This window comes from Gopherus evgoodei, chromosome 2 (genome assembly GCF_007399415.2).
Source record: "Gopherus evgoodei ecotype Sinaloan lineage chromosome 2, rGopEvg1_v1.p, whole genome shotgun sequence".
NCBI lineage: Eukaryota > Metazoa > Chordata > Testudines > Testudinidae > Gopherus > Gopherus evgoodei.
In genome coordinates this window covers 260710607-260725575 of record NC_044323.1, presented here as the reverse complement: position 1 = coordinate 260725575, position 14969 = coordinate 260710607, and the positions used below count along the sequence as shown (strand labels likewise).

The 14969-nt window shown below is 42.3% G+C and overlaps 1 protein-coding gene across 3 annotated transcripts in view; it reads right to left on the bottom strand.

Annotated features, from left to right (window-relative positions):
- Positions 1-14969, bottom strand: part of FZD6 (frizzled class receptor 6) — a 41894-nt gene that overhangs the window by 1646 nt on the left and 25279 nt on the right. For all 3 annotated transcript variants that reach the window (XM_030553638.1, XM_030553637.1, XM_030553639.1), the window contains exons 3-6: positions 10941-11137; positions 5235-6252; positions 2546-2694; positions 798-1238 (exon numbers count right to left, since the gene is read on the bottom strand). In XM_030553638.1, the coding sequence (XP_030409498.1) occupies positions 798-1238; positions 2546-2694; positions 5235-6252; positions 10941-11137 (1805 nt within the window). The remainder of the gene's footprint in view (positions 1-797; positions 1239-2545; positions 2695-5234; positions 6253-10940; positions 11138-14969) is intronic.

Here is a 14969-nt window from a genome sequence, read left to right as displayed (position 1 = left end):
AATGGGGTTGTGGGAGGTCACAAAGCTGTTACAGGGGAGTCATAGGATTGCCACCCTCACTTCTGTGCTGCCTTCAGCAACCACAAAGCTTCCTACAGCCGCAGGAGTCTTCCAAAGGTGGAGGTGGGTCCGATCTCCCCCTTGCTGCTGGGAGCGTCCCAGCCAGGGACTCCTAGGTGAGAGTCCCAGCCGGGCTGAAAAGAGACAGGACTTGTCCTTCCTCTGCATAGTCGCTCTCGGTGGGGGATCAGACCAACCTCCACAAATCTCCTCTGGCTGCAGGAACCTCCGGGGCTACTACCCAGTCCCAGAGCTTACTGCAGCAGGAGGAGGCATTCAGAGGGGGGTCTGATCTCCCCCCAAGAGCGGTTGTGCAGGGGAAGGACAAGTCCTGTCCCTTTTCAGCCAGGCCGGGACTCGCAGCTAGGAGCCCCTGGCTGAGGTGCTTCCAGCAGCACAGGGGAGATCAGATTTCAAGGGGAAGGGATTAGTTCATGGTCCGGAAATTGGTGCAGCCCTAAATATAAGGCACATCCTATCCCAAGATAATAGCTCTAGTACTTCAAACCTCTGCTGGAAAAAAATCCACAAACCATATATCCTCATATAGAAACACATCATCTGCATGGTCATGTGGCAAGTAGTTTATAAGAATTACTTTTTCCTTGCAGCTATTGTTAGTTATTGGACAATCTGTCTTCAAAGGAAAAGGACACAAAAATATACCATAATATTGGTAGTATGAACATACACCAGAAAACTGAAGTCCAAAATTAGATTAAAAAAACGAATCTTACCTTCCTTCATACATTCTTTTCACACTCTCAGATAAGCTAATCATATCAACTGTGTTGTCTGCCTTGCTGCTCTTTTCCACCTGTTCCATAGCCAGTTTAGAAGTAGATAATATTTGTAGGACATGTTCACCACCAGCATTCTCCCCCTCCTCCACTTTCTGGGTGGATGTTCCATCTGCTGCCATCTCCTTCTCAGAAGTTTCTCGAGGGGTTTTAATTTCTGTGAAGTTCTCTTGGCTTAAGTAATCAAGGTTAGTAATAGCCACTGCCGAAGTTCCATGATTTGTTGTAGCACCTGTACTAGTTCCCATAGACTTAGAAATAACCTTCAGTTTGTGTGAACTGGATTTGTAGTGCTTCTTTTTATGTTTAACTTTAGAATTGTGCTTCAAGAAAACTTCACATGATTCTTGCAACACTCTTCGGCTCTCACTGATTGGACTGCAAAACAAAAGCATATGACTAGTTCATCAAAGATCATTTAGACTCAGCGGAAGATTGCTTCTTATTCCAAAATGTGAAGGAAGTAACAAAGGGGGTGGCTCTAATGTAACAAACCTGGCTCTAATGTTAACCAATTCTGTTGACTGGGAGGAAATCTGGAGGTTGTGGCTACTAGGTAATTATATATATGTGGAGCAATTAAATTTACAGAAATAGAGCAAAATCCTACATGCCTCATACTTGCAAATAGTTCCAATAACTTGAATGAGATTAACCATGTGAGAAAGGAGAGCAGGATTAGCTCATGGGTAGCTATGTCACCAAATTAAGTTTTCCTAAAGCAAACTTTCTTAAAAGTGAAAAAAAAAAAAAAAAGGTAAATATGAAATGGGCAACATTTTTTAAATCACTTAGCTGAAAGTAGTATACAGCTGAACCATAAGAAAGACTTATATAGGAAATGGAAAAGTAGGAAGATGGAAAGGAAGCTATAAGCTCACCATCCTGGAATGCAGACTTAAAATAAAAGGAGCTAAAGAAAACCAAAGTAATGTGGGCTGGGCAAGTCCACAGAAATAAAGAGTTCTAAAAATACATCCACAGTTTAGGAAGAATATAGGAAATCTAAAGAAAAATAAATCAGGGGAAAAGAAAAGGATACAATAATTACAAGGGATGAGACCTACACTTATAGTCTGCTTATACTGAAAAGGATATGGCCCATGCATCTCCTACAAAACAGAACTCTAGGTAAGTTTAAATAAAGGAATGGAATAAGGGGGACAGAAGACGACACAGTGGTCTGAAACAATAGAAGAAAAAATTAAGGTAGGACATTAGAAATAGTAAGAGAATTCGGGCAGCAGAGTAAGCTACTAAGAAAAATGGTGGAGGGACTATCACCGCAAGATACGGTTAAAGTATTAGTGAAAACGATGTAAGCAGCAGCCCTGGAAAATGAAAGGAGTCAGAGTTGATGGGCCAAGCGGTCTTCCCTAATCTAAGTGAAAGCTACAGCCATGTTAGTCAGTGTTAAAAGCAGCAAAATCCCTTTTGCTCAATTTAAAGGACCAAATCAGTAGGGAAGTATGTTTTCTACCTTATTAGGGCCCAATCATGTAGTCATTGCACAGATAAAACTTGAATTGACTCCAGTGGGAATTTTACCTATGTCCAACTGCAGGATTGGGCCCTGAGTAAACAACAACATTTTTTCTATATTACCTGACATATATTTAAAGGGACACATTACAAATACATTTTTTTAAAGCTTATCAGTACCACATACAAAGAGCTGATCTTACTCTCTCTTGCGATTTCTGTTGAAGAAACTGGCCCATTCAGAACAGGTCTTTTTACTTCCCACCCAGAATACTGGAGAGATGCCAACAATTAACGTCATCAGGTACTTCATGAGAAACAAAAATATTTCTGGTCTAGCTAATGCCTTTGCCTGGAAGATAACAAAGTTTAATAAACAAACACGCACACACAGACACATGCACACTTTGACTCTTGACAAAGTGCAGAAAATGAACAGAGATCATGTACAAGAGCATACTGAAGTACCTTCCGTTTTACACCAGCTATGCTACACTGCATTCAGACACACTATGGACTGAACTAAAACATGTACAGTTAAGTCAGATCTGGTTAATCTTTGCTTATGGAGATGTAGCTGAAGATGTGGACAGGAGGTGAGGCATAAGGGGAGAATTTTTAAAAAACTGGAAGAAAAGATTATTTGGAGGGGGGAACAGTATTATTAAGCAGTTTCTCCAGCGACACACTGCATATTTGGGAGCTTCCTCTGGATACAGAGGAGATGATGGAGTGGATGAGTTAGAGTTAATTACATGAATCAGGATCTTCAGAGAGCCTCAGGACAGTCTACAGAGGTGAAAGTAAGCTGGTCCAGTTTGGCAAAAGATGGCACACAGCCAACTGTACCAGCAGGGGGCAGCTTCCCCAGGCCAGCAATCTAAAAGGGCCCTGGGCTCCCAGCAGCAGCTGGAGCCCCTGGACCTTTAAATCACCACCGGAGCCCTGGGGCTCCAAGCCGCTGCCACAGCTACCACTACCATGGGGCTTCAGTGGTGATTTAAAGGGCCCGGGGCTCCTGGCCCCTGCTATCACAGCCGGAGGCCCGGGCCCTTTAAATTGCTGCCAGAGCCCTGGGGTAGTGGTGGTGATTTAAAGGGGTCGGTGATTTACAGGTCCTGCCCCTTCCACCTGAGGCCCTGCCCTTTCCAGTTGAGGCCCCACAGCCTTGCTCAGGACCCTGGCCCTGTGTACCGGTAAGTCCCTTAAGTTACTTTCACTCCTGACCGTATACCAGCGTTTTCTGCTATTTATTGCAACATTAATCCACCTGTGTGCAGAACAGGGTCACAGTTGCTGAGACATTTAACTCATTAAGTGGTTGTTTAACTTCCTCTCCCATGCCCCAAATGTAATTTATGTTTTCTTGATTAATTCACGTGTCTCTGTATCCTGGCCTTCAAAGCACTAGTCACTCTTTTTGTTAGTGAGGTACCCATAATTGTTGAAGCTGAAGCTTTTGATTTGAACTAATCAGGGTAAAGAGAGAAGCCACTCTGTAATAGGTTTTTGTCACTGGAAAACAACAAATACAACACAAAGGAACAGATCCAATTGTAATATTTTTTGGTATAATATTTGATTGCATACGTTTGTTCTGTTGCTATTTACTCTCTCCAATAAAGCTAAATAATCCTTGATAATTATGTCATTAATTTCTTATTACCTGTGCTGCTATATTTAAGCATTGCAAGGCAAATTTGTTAAAGAAGGAATAGATGCCTCAGCTCTGAACTTCCTTACTTTGTAGGGTTTAAGTTTAAATTGACAAGGGGCTCAATGCCTTATCCTCTAAAGACTGGATATTTTGTCACTGAATTTAACTGGGAGCAAGAATAAGAATTAAGGACTCAGTCCTATGAGGGGCTGTACTCAACTCTCACTGTCTTCAATATGAGTAGAGGGTACTCAGAAACTTGCAGAATCAGGACCTAACGTTCTAAGAATGTTGTGTTTATTTTCCTTGTTTTTATGGTAGCTCATTGCGGTATAAACATTAATGGTGGGATGCAATGCAACTGAAGTTTGTAACTTGACATGAAAAACTAACAGTTTTCTTACTGATATTTCCTTCTTAAACACCAGCTCATAAATAGAGAGGCACAAACCCAAAATTACTTGACATGATAGAATTTTATGCATTAGAAACAAAATGTAATCCATAGAGAGTACTGCATATGTGCAGTTGGTATGCATATTAAAGTCTTTCTGAAGACAATTTTTAAATCAAAAGTCCAATTTTAAACCTGAACATCACAGCGATTTAAGATATATATTTTTTAAATTTCTAAAACTTAAGTCCACATTACCAAAACTCAGCTTGCACATATGTAGTCATAGTTGTGAGAAATAACGAGTGAAAAGCTCAGTATTTTGTACTTGTACAATTTAAGAAAAGACAAAACTGATTTTAATCAAATGTGGCTCTGACCAAAATGTTCTAATTTGAATGGCTAAAATTAATTGCTTAAATCCATATGTCAAGGCAGCCTCATTTTCAGAAATGCTGAGTAACTTTAGGCACCTAAATTAGAAAATTTGGGGCAGTAGTTTTTAGGAATAGCTGCCTATTATGTAGAAAGTTTCCACCATGAACAATTTTTTTATAGTTAAGTTCAAATAACTTCAAAATTTAAAATTTAAACACATTACTCTAAAAAGATTTTAAATGCTAAGTGCCTCCAACCTGATTAGCTGGAGATTTCAACATAAATATTGGTTGTCAGTTTATTTAAATGTTAACTGGTCTATGAATTTTATATTGTGTATATTTCATTGGCTTTCTTAACCTACAGTCTACCCATTAAATGTTGTTACAAATATCATAATGCATCTCAGTGCCTTTTTTATGTTAACCTTACAATATGAACTATACAAAACATTACTCCTTACCTGGTAAGGACAGGGAATATGGTACTGATCACAATGGTCAAAGACCCAAGTGGTCTCCCAGATTCTCCTATACATCTGTTCATAAACATAACATCCAAGAAGTGCCACCAGTGGTACCAGGTATAAGCCACTAAAGACTCCAATTCGAATCATAAATTTCTTTAGCTTTTCTTGGTTTCTGCCATCATGCTGTATGACTTGCCGCACATGGTTTAAAGAAATAATTCCAGCTAAAAGGAGAGAGAGACCAACAAAAACACAAAAGCACAAAGGCAAAAGGACAAAATATCGAGATGCATCCAGGTCATAAAGACCAACAAAGCAAACTCCACTGATATTGTCCCCTTCAACTTTGTTCATTGCAAGAAGCATAATGGTGAGAAAACCAGGTATGCCCCATGCAACTGCATGAAACCACATTGCCTTTTGTTCAATGGCTTCACAGCTCCATTTTCTTCCTGCTGCTAGGAACCAAGTGATCGTAAGAATCACCCACCATATCGTTCCTGCCATAGTGAAAAAATACAAAACCATAAAAAGGACAGTGCAGGCTTTGTTTTGAGAGCCAAGAACAACTGTTTCACCAATTTCTAACTTTTCATCTGCCTTGTTACAAGCAGTTCTATTTCCCAGCAAAAAGCCAAAGAAGTACATCAGAGACACTATACTGTAACAGACTGAATAATATATGATTGGCCTCTCTGGGTATCTGAACCTTTTAACATCAATCAGAAAAGTTAAGAATGTGAACAGAGTAGCACAAAGGCAAAAAATTGAAACTATTCCAATGAAGCTTTTGGCAACATCCAGCTCATAATTTTTTAAGTACATATTGGGACATGGGGGTGCACACTGATCAATTCCCAAAAACTTGTAGCTTTGTCCATTGGAGGTCTGCAGATGCCGTGGACACCAAAATCCATAGTCCCTTCGAGCCTGCCCTGGGGTCTTCTGTGTTCCATGGACCTTTGTGGTTACAGCAGCAGTGACAGGAGCAGTTTCATCACAATCCTCCAGTCTACACAGATTAAGAGAAATGCATGAACATTAATACTCTTCCACTATCAAGTGTTCCCTTATTTTACTGCTATTCTTCCTAAGTGTGAAAAAAACTGTTTCCAAGTAATATATTTTTATACATGATTCAAAACTTAGCTTAGGAGAACAAAATTAGGTGACACTTAGAAAAACTTTTAGCAGAGTCAAATAAAATTTTTAATGTTAAGTTTAGAAGAACAGTTGAACACAAGCTAACTATTCTTTACAAAACCTTGGTTTTGTATTTAGTTGGTTATGAACAGGGCCGCCCCTGGAATTGTGCCATCCCAAGCATGTGCTTGGTTTGCTGGTGCCTAGAGCTGGTCCTGGTTATGAAACACTTCAGATTCTTAAATTAAAAAAAGACATTTTTCAGTTGTTTCTTTACTGGTCTTATTCCACATCAAAATTGTTTAGATATATATGTAAACTAATGAAAAACACCCATAATAGATTTTTATATCTGGTTGACAAATTATTGATTGAGATTCACAAGCTCCAATCTGAATATAGGAGTAGAATACTGAACATCTGGGATATACAGATGGAAATATTATTGCTTTTATTGGACCAGCCCAATGTTTAACTGCTGACAATAGTGGTTTGATTGCATTTCAAATCACATGCTCTCAGAAAGCTCTCTTCCCATGATAACCAGTGGCTCCACACTTCTTCCTGCTCTTGTTCTCAGCTCTGTAAGGCCCCTTCCTGTGCTAATTAATTTGAAATCGAGAGATCAAGACTATGAGATCAAAGAAGGGATAAACAATTTAGGCTAGTGGGAATTTAGAACATTCTGTAGAAGTCCCACAATAACAGCAATGTAAATCCATTCAAAAAGGAAGACTCATTATTAGAAATGGAGAGATAACCTTTTTAACATTAACTCTGCCTTCGCTAATGGATTTGCTTGGTTTTATATCAGTTAACACTTTACCTCGGGGAAAAATATTTACAGAAGCAGTCAAATCGTGAGGACTGTCTGTCATAGAACTTATAAGGACTTTGATATTCATAATACATTACTGGAAATTACCTAACTGAAAGAAACAGGAAAAATAAAAGGAGAGCCAGTATAAAAGTTGAACACAATTGTAACTATTTTTTCCTCTAACTTTAAAAAAAGTTAATTTAAATATAGCTTGTGATATTTAGAATTTGATTGGACAAAATAACTTAATCTGTTTTATAATGACTATTTCTCCATTAGCAAATGATGGACTTATCTTTTGGCTAGATTATGCAATCTTTACTCAAGTAGGAACACACATTCAGAATGGGTCTACTCATGTGTGCCACTACTCACCAATGAGTCTGAATCCACAATTTATCCATGAGAATGAGATTAGATTAAGAGTGCCTCTGTAAAAATGGCATGGCAGAGTTCCATGATAATGATTTCTCAGTGACTTCCATAACCAATATGCTCAGTTTAAAAGTAGAAATGTTTTTTTCCCCTAAATGCCAGATGGACAAGCTCAACTTGGGCTCTTTGTTTCATCACCACCATTAATAAAGGTTCTTTTAGACAAATTAGCTTGGCCTGAGAATTAGAATCATAGATTATTAGGGTTGGAAGGGACCTCAGGAGATCATCTAGTCCAACCCCCTGCTCAAAGCAGGACCAATCCCCAAATCCCCCCCTCAAGAATTGAACTCACAACCTTGGATTTAGCAGGCCAATGCTCAAACAACTGAGCTCTCCCTCTCCCATAGAGGCTGAGTCTATTTTAACCATACAGCAGGCACCAGTACAAGCTTATCTCACCAGCATACCAACTTGCTTTATCCTTGTTCTGGTGGAGTCATCTCTAAGGAGTCAGGAGTGTATCTTAGGGTTCTCATTAGTGTCTGTCTTTCTTAACACTCTCTAGGCTCATTTAGTCTTTGGCCTTTCTGAGACTGCCAACAACTGTGCCAGTTACTGCTGACTCCAAGGGTACTTTTTGTGCTATGGCCTGTGTGTTAAGAACTGGACAGAATGTGTTAAGAACCACCTCACTTCACATATGAGCAGTAGAAAGTGTTAACTTTAAGTCACTATTGTCAGTAATAGAATAATTTAGAGATGCAATGGTTCCTGGAAAAAACTGAGTATTTGATTTTAAAATATAATTTAGAAAATATACTGAATCTCTGAATAAGATTCTAAGATGGCTAATTCTACAGAACAATTCTCAGAGAGGTTTGTAGCTCTGCAGAGAGGCAGAGGTGAGAGTGTGAAATGCTGCAGAGCCTGAATATCCCATGGGCCTCCATACCATGTTTCCATGCTATTGCTCAACCTGTCCCCTGCCCTTGGGTCCATACTATCACAGACTCTATTCCCTGTGGCTATGCACAGTAAAGAGGTGACTTATCATAGTCTACAAGTGCCTAAATGGGGAAGAGATTTCTGATAGTAGATGGCCCCTTAATCTAGTAGAAAAAGGCATAACGAGCCAATGACTGGAAACTGAATCTAGATAATTCAGACTTAGAAATAAAATATGTACCTTATTTAACAGTAAGAGTAATTAACCATTGGAACATCTTACCTAAGGATGTGGTGCATTCTCAATCACTTGAAGTCTTAAATCAAAACTAGATGCCTTTCAAAAACAAATTCTATAGTTGTCAACAGAAATTACTGGGTGAGGTTCAATTTCCTGTATTATGCAGGAGTTCAGACTAAATGATAATAATGATTCCTTCAGGCCCTAAAATCTATGAATTTATGATTATCTCTCTGGGGGCTAAAAGAAACAAAGATAAGATTTTTGTGAAATACTGAATATTGGCATGCAGCATAGATAAAGTAATGGGAGGTTTAATTTGTTCAGCTAAGTGGTTAAAATTAAAATAAAAGCCTTCTGGTACTTAATGATGTACAGACAGAGTGATTTATATTTCATAGTACTGTATGTTACTCTTTGGGGGCTGTAATACTTTGGTCTAATTTCAGTTGTTGGGTTTAGTGTGTGTATGTGTGTGCTGGTGGTGTTGATGACCTGGGATATAAGGAGGTTAAGCTTGGGGAGTTCTGCACCACTGCCTGTGTGCAGAATTTATGTCCCCTGCAGATTTCTTTGCTTCCCTGCAGCAAAGTTATTTTCTAACAGGGAAGCAAAAGGAAGCTGCAAGAGTGGTCACATGCCCCTCTCCAGCAGAGCAGGTGCGTTGTTTCAGGCACCCAGAGCAGCTGGCTAAGAGGTAAATCACTGCAGGGGGTGGGGCTGGGTACTCCCCAGTCAGTGACTCCTACCCTGCCCTGGGCCCCGTTGCTAGTCCCAGCTGGGCTGGGGGAGGATGGGACGACTTCTTCCCCTGCAAGGAGCAGCCAGAGCCAGGTCAAACTCACCTCCAAAAACCTCCCCTGGCTGCAGAAAACTGCTTACACATACCCTATTTCCTGCCACATTGCTTCTCAGCTGTGTTGGTAGAGGTCACTATATGGGAGCTACGTCCACTGCCCACAACTTGTGCATCTAGCCCGCCCCCCATACACAGACCCCTGTCGAGCCTCACCCCCTGGCATCCAAATCCCCACCCCTTCCAAACCTTACCTTCTGCATCCAGATGCCCACCCCTGCTCCCAGACCACCCCTCGCTGAGCCCTCCCCACTCAAACCACCGTCCTCCTGCAGCTGGACCACCCATCACAGAGATCCCCACACTCAAACTCCCATCCCACCAAGCCCCACTCCCCCAGCACCCAGACCCCCGCACTGAGGCCCCTACACCTGACCCCCCTGCTGAGTCCCATCCCCTCCCCCACCCAGACACCCCCTGCTAAACTTCAACCACCTTCACCTGGACCCCTCTGCAGAGTTCCATTACTTCTGAACTTGGAAACCCACCCCTCCAGCCAACAAGCCCCTGTGCATCCAATCCCCCCACACCTGGACTCCCCCAGAGCTGCCCGCACAAACTGCCCCACACAGAACCCTCTCAACCCACACTTGGATTCCCCCCACACTAAGCCCCTCCACGTTTGGATTGGCCAGGCTGAACCTGCCTGCCCTATACCTGGTGTGTCTGGCAAGGAGAGGCAAGGCCCTGTGGTGTTTCTGGGGCAGAACTGGCCCTTGCGTTGTGCCAGGGTCACGTGCTGCCTCCTGCTGAGTCTGTGTCCTGGGGGAGGGGCTGCAGGGTGATCTTCCATCTCCATGCAACCAGTGGCCTGTGCTCCCCACTGCCATGTTGCAGCCTCCATATTTATTTATTGACAAATGCAATTTGCAGAATTTTATCAAATTTTAAAATATTGTGTGCAGAATTTTTTATTTTTTTTGGTGCAGAATTCCCTCAGGAGTAAGTAGGTCACACTGGATGATACGGTGGTCCCTGTTGACCTTAAACTCTATAACTCTTCATAAAACCTCTGCGAAGTAGGTAAGTACTATTATCCCATTTTACAGATAAGGAAGCAGACAGAAATATAAGTTTTAAGCATGGTGTACTGATATAAAATCACTAACACGAAATTCAGAAGATCAATTTAATAACGTTTGAAGAGAAATTTCTCTCTTGCTCAGGTAACCTCTCAGGGTCCCCACTGTTGTGTAGACTACTCTGAAGCAGATATTAACACATTCTCTGTCTTAGACTTTCAGTTCAGCTGTGAGTCAAGTCTGGAGTGTTTGAATATGTCACCTTCATTGCCTGTCAGATTAAAAGGTACTACACCTGTTACATTCCAGTTCCTCCGGCCAGGTGATCCCAAAAGTGTCTAACAACTGTTTACAGTCGGAGTACACTCTCTCACAAAGTCTTCGACAAGGGTGAATCACATGAATTTGCTTCACGCAGGCAGGCACAAATGCTTTACACAGAAATGTGTGGACATCTGGAGAACAGTTGAGATTCACAAGAGGAAGAAAAGGCTTTAAAAAAAAAAAGAATGATTTTGATTAGAAATTTTTAAAAGAAACAGATCAGCAAATTTAAAAACCATGGACTTAACAGAGACACTGGTTTTATGGATTTGTAACACACTTTACAGCAGGGGTAGTCAAATATTTTTTGTGAAGGTCCAAATTTCTTGGTCAAGGTATAGTCAAGGTCCGGACTCCAGTGGGAAGGGCTCCAGCCTGGCAGAGCTCCATTTAGGGATGGCGGATGGTGGGCCACACCCCCACCTCGAGTTATGTGTCAGCCCTGGCTGCCTGCTGTAGATCCCGCTGTCAGCCCCGGGCACTGGCCAGGGCTCCATTTAGGGACGGTAGGGGGGGCCCCCCTCAGTTACATGTCTGTCCTGGGCACCTTCTGGGGCAGTGGGAGCCCTGGGCACCCAGGGGGTGACACAAAACCGGCGGGGGGGCAGGTGCAGCCCCTGCCCTCCCTAAATGGCACCCCCTTTGACCAGGGGCACACAAAGCATGGTTGCCACAGTTGGGCTAAACTACAAGCAAGACTGAACTGCAGTTGTGCCTTCTGGCCACTTGAACACGCTATGGCCCCTGTGGAGCAGGCAGTCGGGTGCCTTCACTCCTGCTTCTTAGTCACAGGCGGTGGTGGCCAAAGGATGGTAGAAGTGGCAGCAGCAAGGTGAGTGTTGGTGCAGGCTCCTCCACCTTACCCTGCAGTCCCAGCTGTCCCAAGCTCAAGTTCACAGCCAGTCACTTTTCTACCCACACTAACCCCCCCCCGCACTAACTGTCCGTGGCCCCCCCAGAGTTGCACAGTCCAGTTAAAAGCCTTTGGCAGTCTGGATTTGGCCTGCAGTCCACCTATTGACTACTCCTGCCCTACAGCCTGCTAACCCTTAATTGTCCACTTCATTTTAAGTGGTCTCCTACAGAATGTGTGAACCCCTTGTGTTTAACAATCTGTCCTACCTTGTATTTTAGCTCAGACACGCTGGTTACTTTTTCCAGACCTGAAGAAGAGCTATGTGTAGCTTGAAAGCTTATCCCTTCCGCCAACAGAAGTTGGCCTAATAAAATATATTACCTCACCTACTTGGTCTCTCTCATATCTTGGAACCAACACGGCTACAGCAATACTGCAAATAATTTTAATCACTAATGTTCACATTATACTTTCATGTGGTTTTGAAAAGATATGAAAAAAGACTTCTTGTTTGACAGTTATAAAAAAGGATTGTAACTTGTGATCTGAATGACTGGAACAAAGGACTTTGGAGTTCTATTAACATTGCTAACCGTAACTCTACTCTGGTATCTTAGCCCAGTGGCAACCTCTCTAATTCAATTTCCCCATCTGTGAAATTAGGATAGTACTATACCCCTGCAAGTATTTTCTAAGACTAAGATTTTCAAAAATGGGTGCCCAAAGTTAGGATCCTAATTTCATAGGTAGGCACCTAAATAAGTGGCCTGGTTTTAAAAACTGCTGACAACCTAGCAGCTCCCATTTACTTAAAAATCCTAGCCGTGATATATCACATCATGGGATCTGAATGTCTGAGAATTGTTATGATTAATGTAATTAAGTAACATTATTGATTTTCTATATAACATATTCCAAAACTCAAAACCAGGCCAGCGTTCCTCTGTCAAAGCATTCCGAGTTTATATCTTCACTACATAAAGAAAGACACTGAATTACTGGTAACCACTTTTACCTAGCAACTACTAGCATAAAATTAAATTCAACTTTAGTAATAGCTTAATGCACTATTTCAGGCAGATGGGCCTACTAGATGAAAAAATAACTTGTTATTTATGTTATACCAAATTGATTACTAGGTAAAAATATGGTTTAACTTAGACTGCAGTCACATCCACTAGTTACTGCTAATTTTGAGGGTCTATTTGCCATTATATTGACAATATATATCAAGTAACAAACCTAAACTAGGACAGCTACTTGATGAAATACATCTGTTTTTGTGTTACTGTAAAAAAACAAAACACACCCCCCAGCATTCAGGTAATATTTGTACTAAGTTATGTCTCCAACTAGTAGTCAAATATATATGGCAGGAAAGTTGAAATAATACATGACCCTTATGAAAATCTGTAGATAAATCAGATGAATATGAGGAGTTCTCACAGTGGAGCAGAATGTATGGTATAAGCAAAAGTGGACAGAAAGGAAAAATTGTTACCTAGCTATTTCTTTCCAATTAATGGATATGTCCCCCAATCCTTATTGTACCTTCTGGCAGCTAGAAACAATTCTAAAGCTGTCAGTCAGTGATTAGGATAGGGAGAAGTCAATTTTTGACTCTGCAATGGAAACTTTAACATCACAAGCTGCTTTTCAAACCAAGATGCTTTAACATTCAACAGTAAAGATCCCCTGAGGGAGAATGGGATTGGTGGACATGCTATTTAAGAGAAAATAAATTGACAAACACATTTTTTCCTCACAAAACTATATGTCCAACAATCTTCATGGTACATAAGTAATAAAATTTAGAGGTGTGTTTGGGATGGGGAAGATAAAACAAAGTAAGAACAACAGAGAAGCCCCTCATTAAAAATAAAAAATGTTAATTTGGCACTACGCCATGGAACAGTCTGGCTGTGTGTTTCATCTGCAGATTCCATTACAGAAAGTAATGCTTTATGAAAGTATGTGCACTTGACCAGCTGTCTTTGCAATTGTCTTCTGTTGGAACTCTAAGACTTGAGCACTTTCCGCTGAGGAGGCAGGCACAACTCTAGTATAATGTGCAGCAGGCAAAAAACCCCAGAATATCCAATAGCTTGGTGGAATGCTGGAAACCCAGACTCAAGTCGCTGCTCCAGATCAGTGTCTCCCACCTCCTAGGTGAGTATCCTAACCACCAGGCTATTGGATTTTCCAGAGTTTTTCTTAATTTTGTCAAAAACTTCAAAAGGTCTTGATTTTGTCCCAATACAAGGGACAGAGAAAAATCATTTCTCATCCAGCTCCAGCTGGGCTCCAGGCTCCGTGGCAGAGCCAGAAATGAGGTTCAGGGTGCGGGAGGGGTTCCAGGCAGGGGTAGGGAGTTGGAGTCAGGAGGGGGTGAGGGCTCCAGCTGGGGGTATGGCCAGGGATGAGGAGTTTGGAGTGCATGAGGGGCCTCCAGGCTCGGACTGAGGGGTTGGGGTGCGGGCTCCGGGAGTTAGGGTGCGGGAAGGGGGTTCTGACCTGGGGCAGGGAGTTGGAGTGCAGGAGAGGATAGAAACATAGAATCATAGGACTGGAAGGGACCTTGAGAGGTCATCTAGTCCAATCCCCTGCACTTATGGCAGGATGTGGGGTGTAGGCTCTGGAAGGGCGGTGCTTACCTTGGGCAGCTCCTGGAAGCAGCTGCCATGTCCAGCTCCTAGGTGGAGTGCTAGCTACCTGTGCCTGCAGGCACCGCCCCCATAGGCTGCGGTTCCCAGCCAATGGGAGCTGCGGAGCTGGCACTCAGGGCAGGGGCAGAGTGCAGAGTCCCCGTGGTCAGCCCTGCACCTAGAAGCAGGATATGCCAGCCACTTCTGGGAGCCACATAGAGCCAGGGCAGGCAGGGAGCCTGCCTTAGCCCCACTGCGCTGCCAACCAGCTTTTTAGTGGCCCGGTCAGCAGTGATGACCAGAGCTGTCAAGGTCCCTTTTTGACTGGGTGTTTCAGTTTAAAACCAGACACCTCGCAAGCTTAAAGTGCCACCATTTTAATCGCACTCTATTCCAAGGGCTCCCTGCAACCCTCTGACTCCTTCCCTCCTGCCACAGAGTCTGTCATCTCCCCATTCCAGAGATTGCGTGCATCTCCATAACCCTCCTCCCCATACCA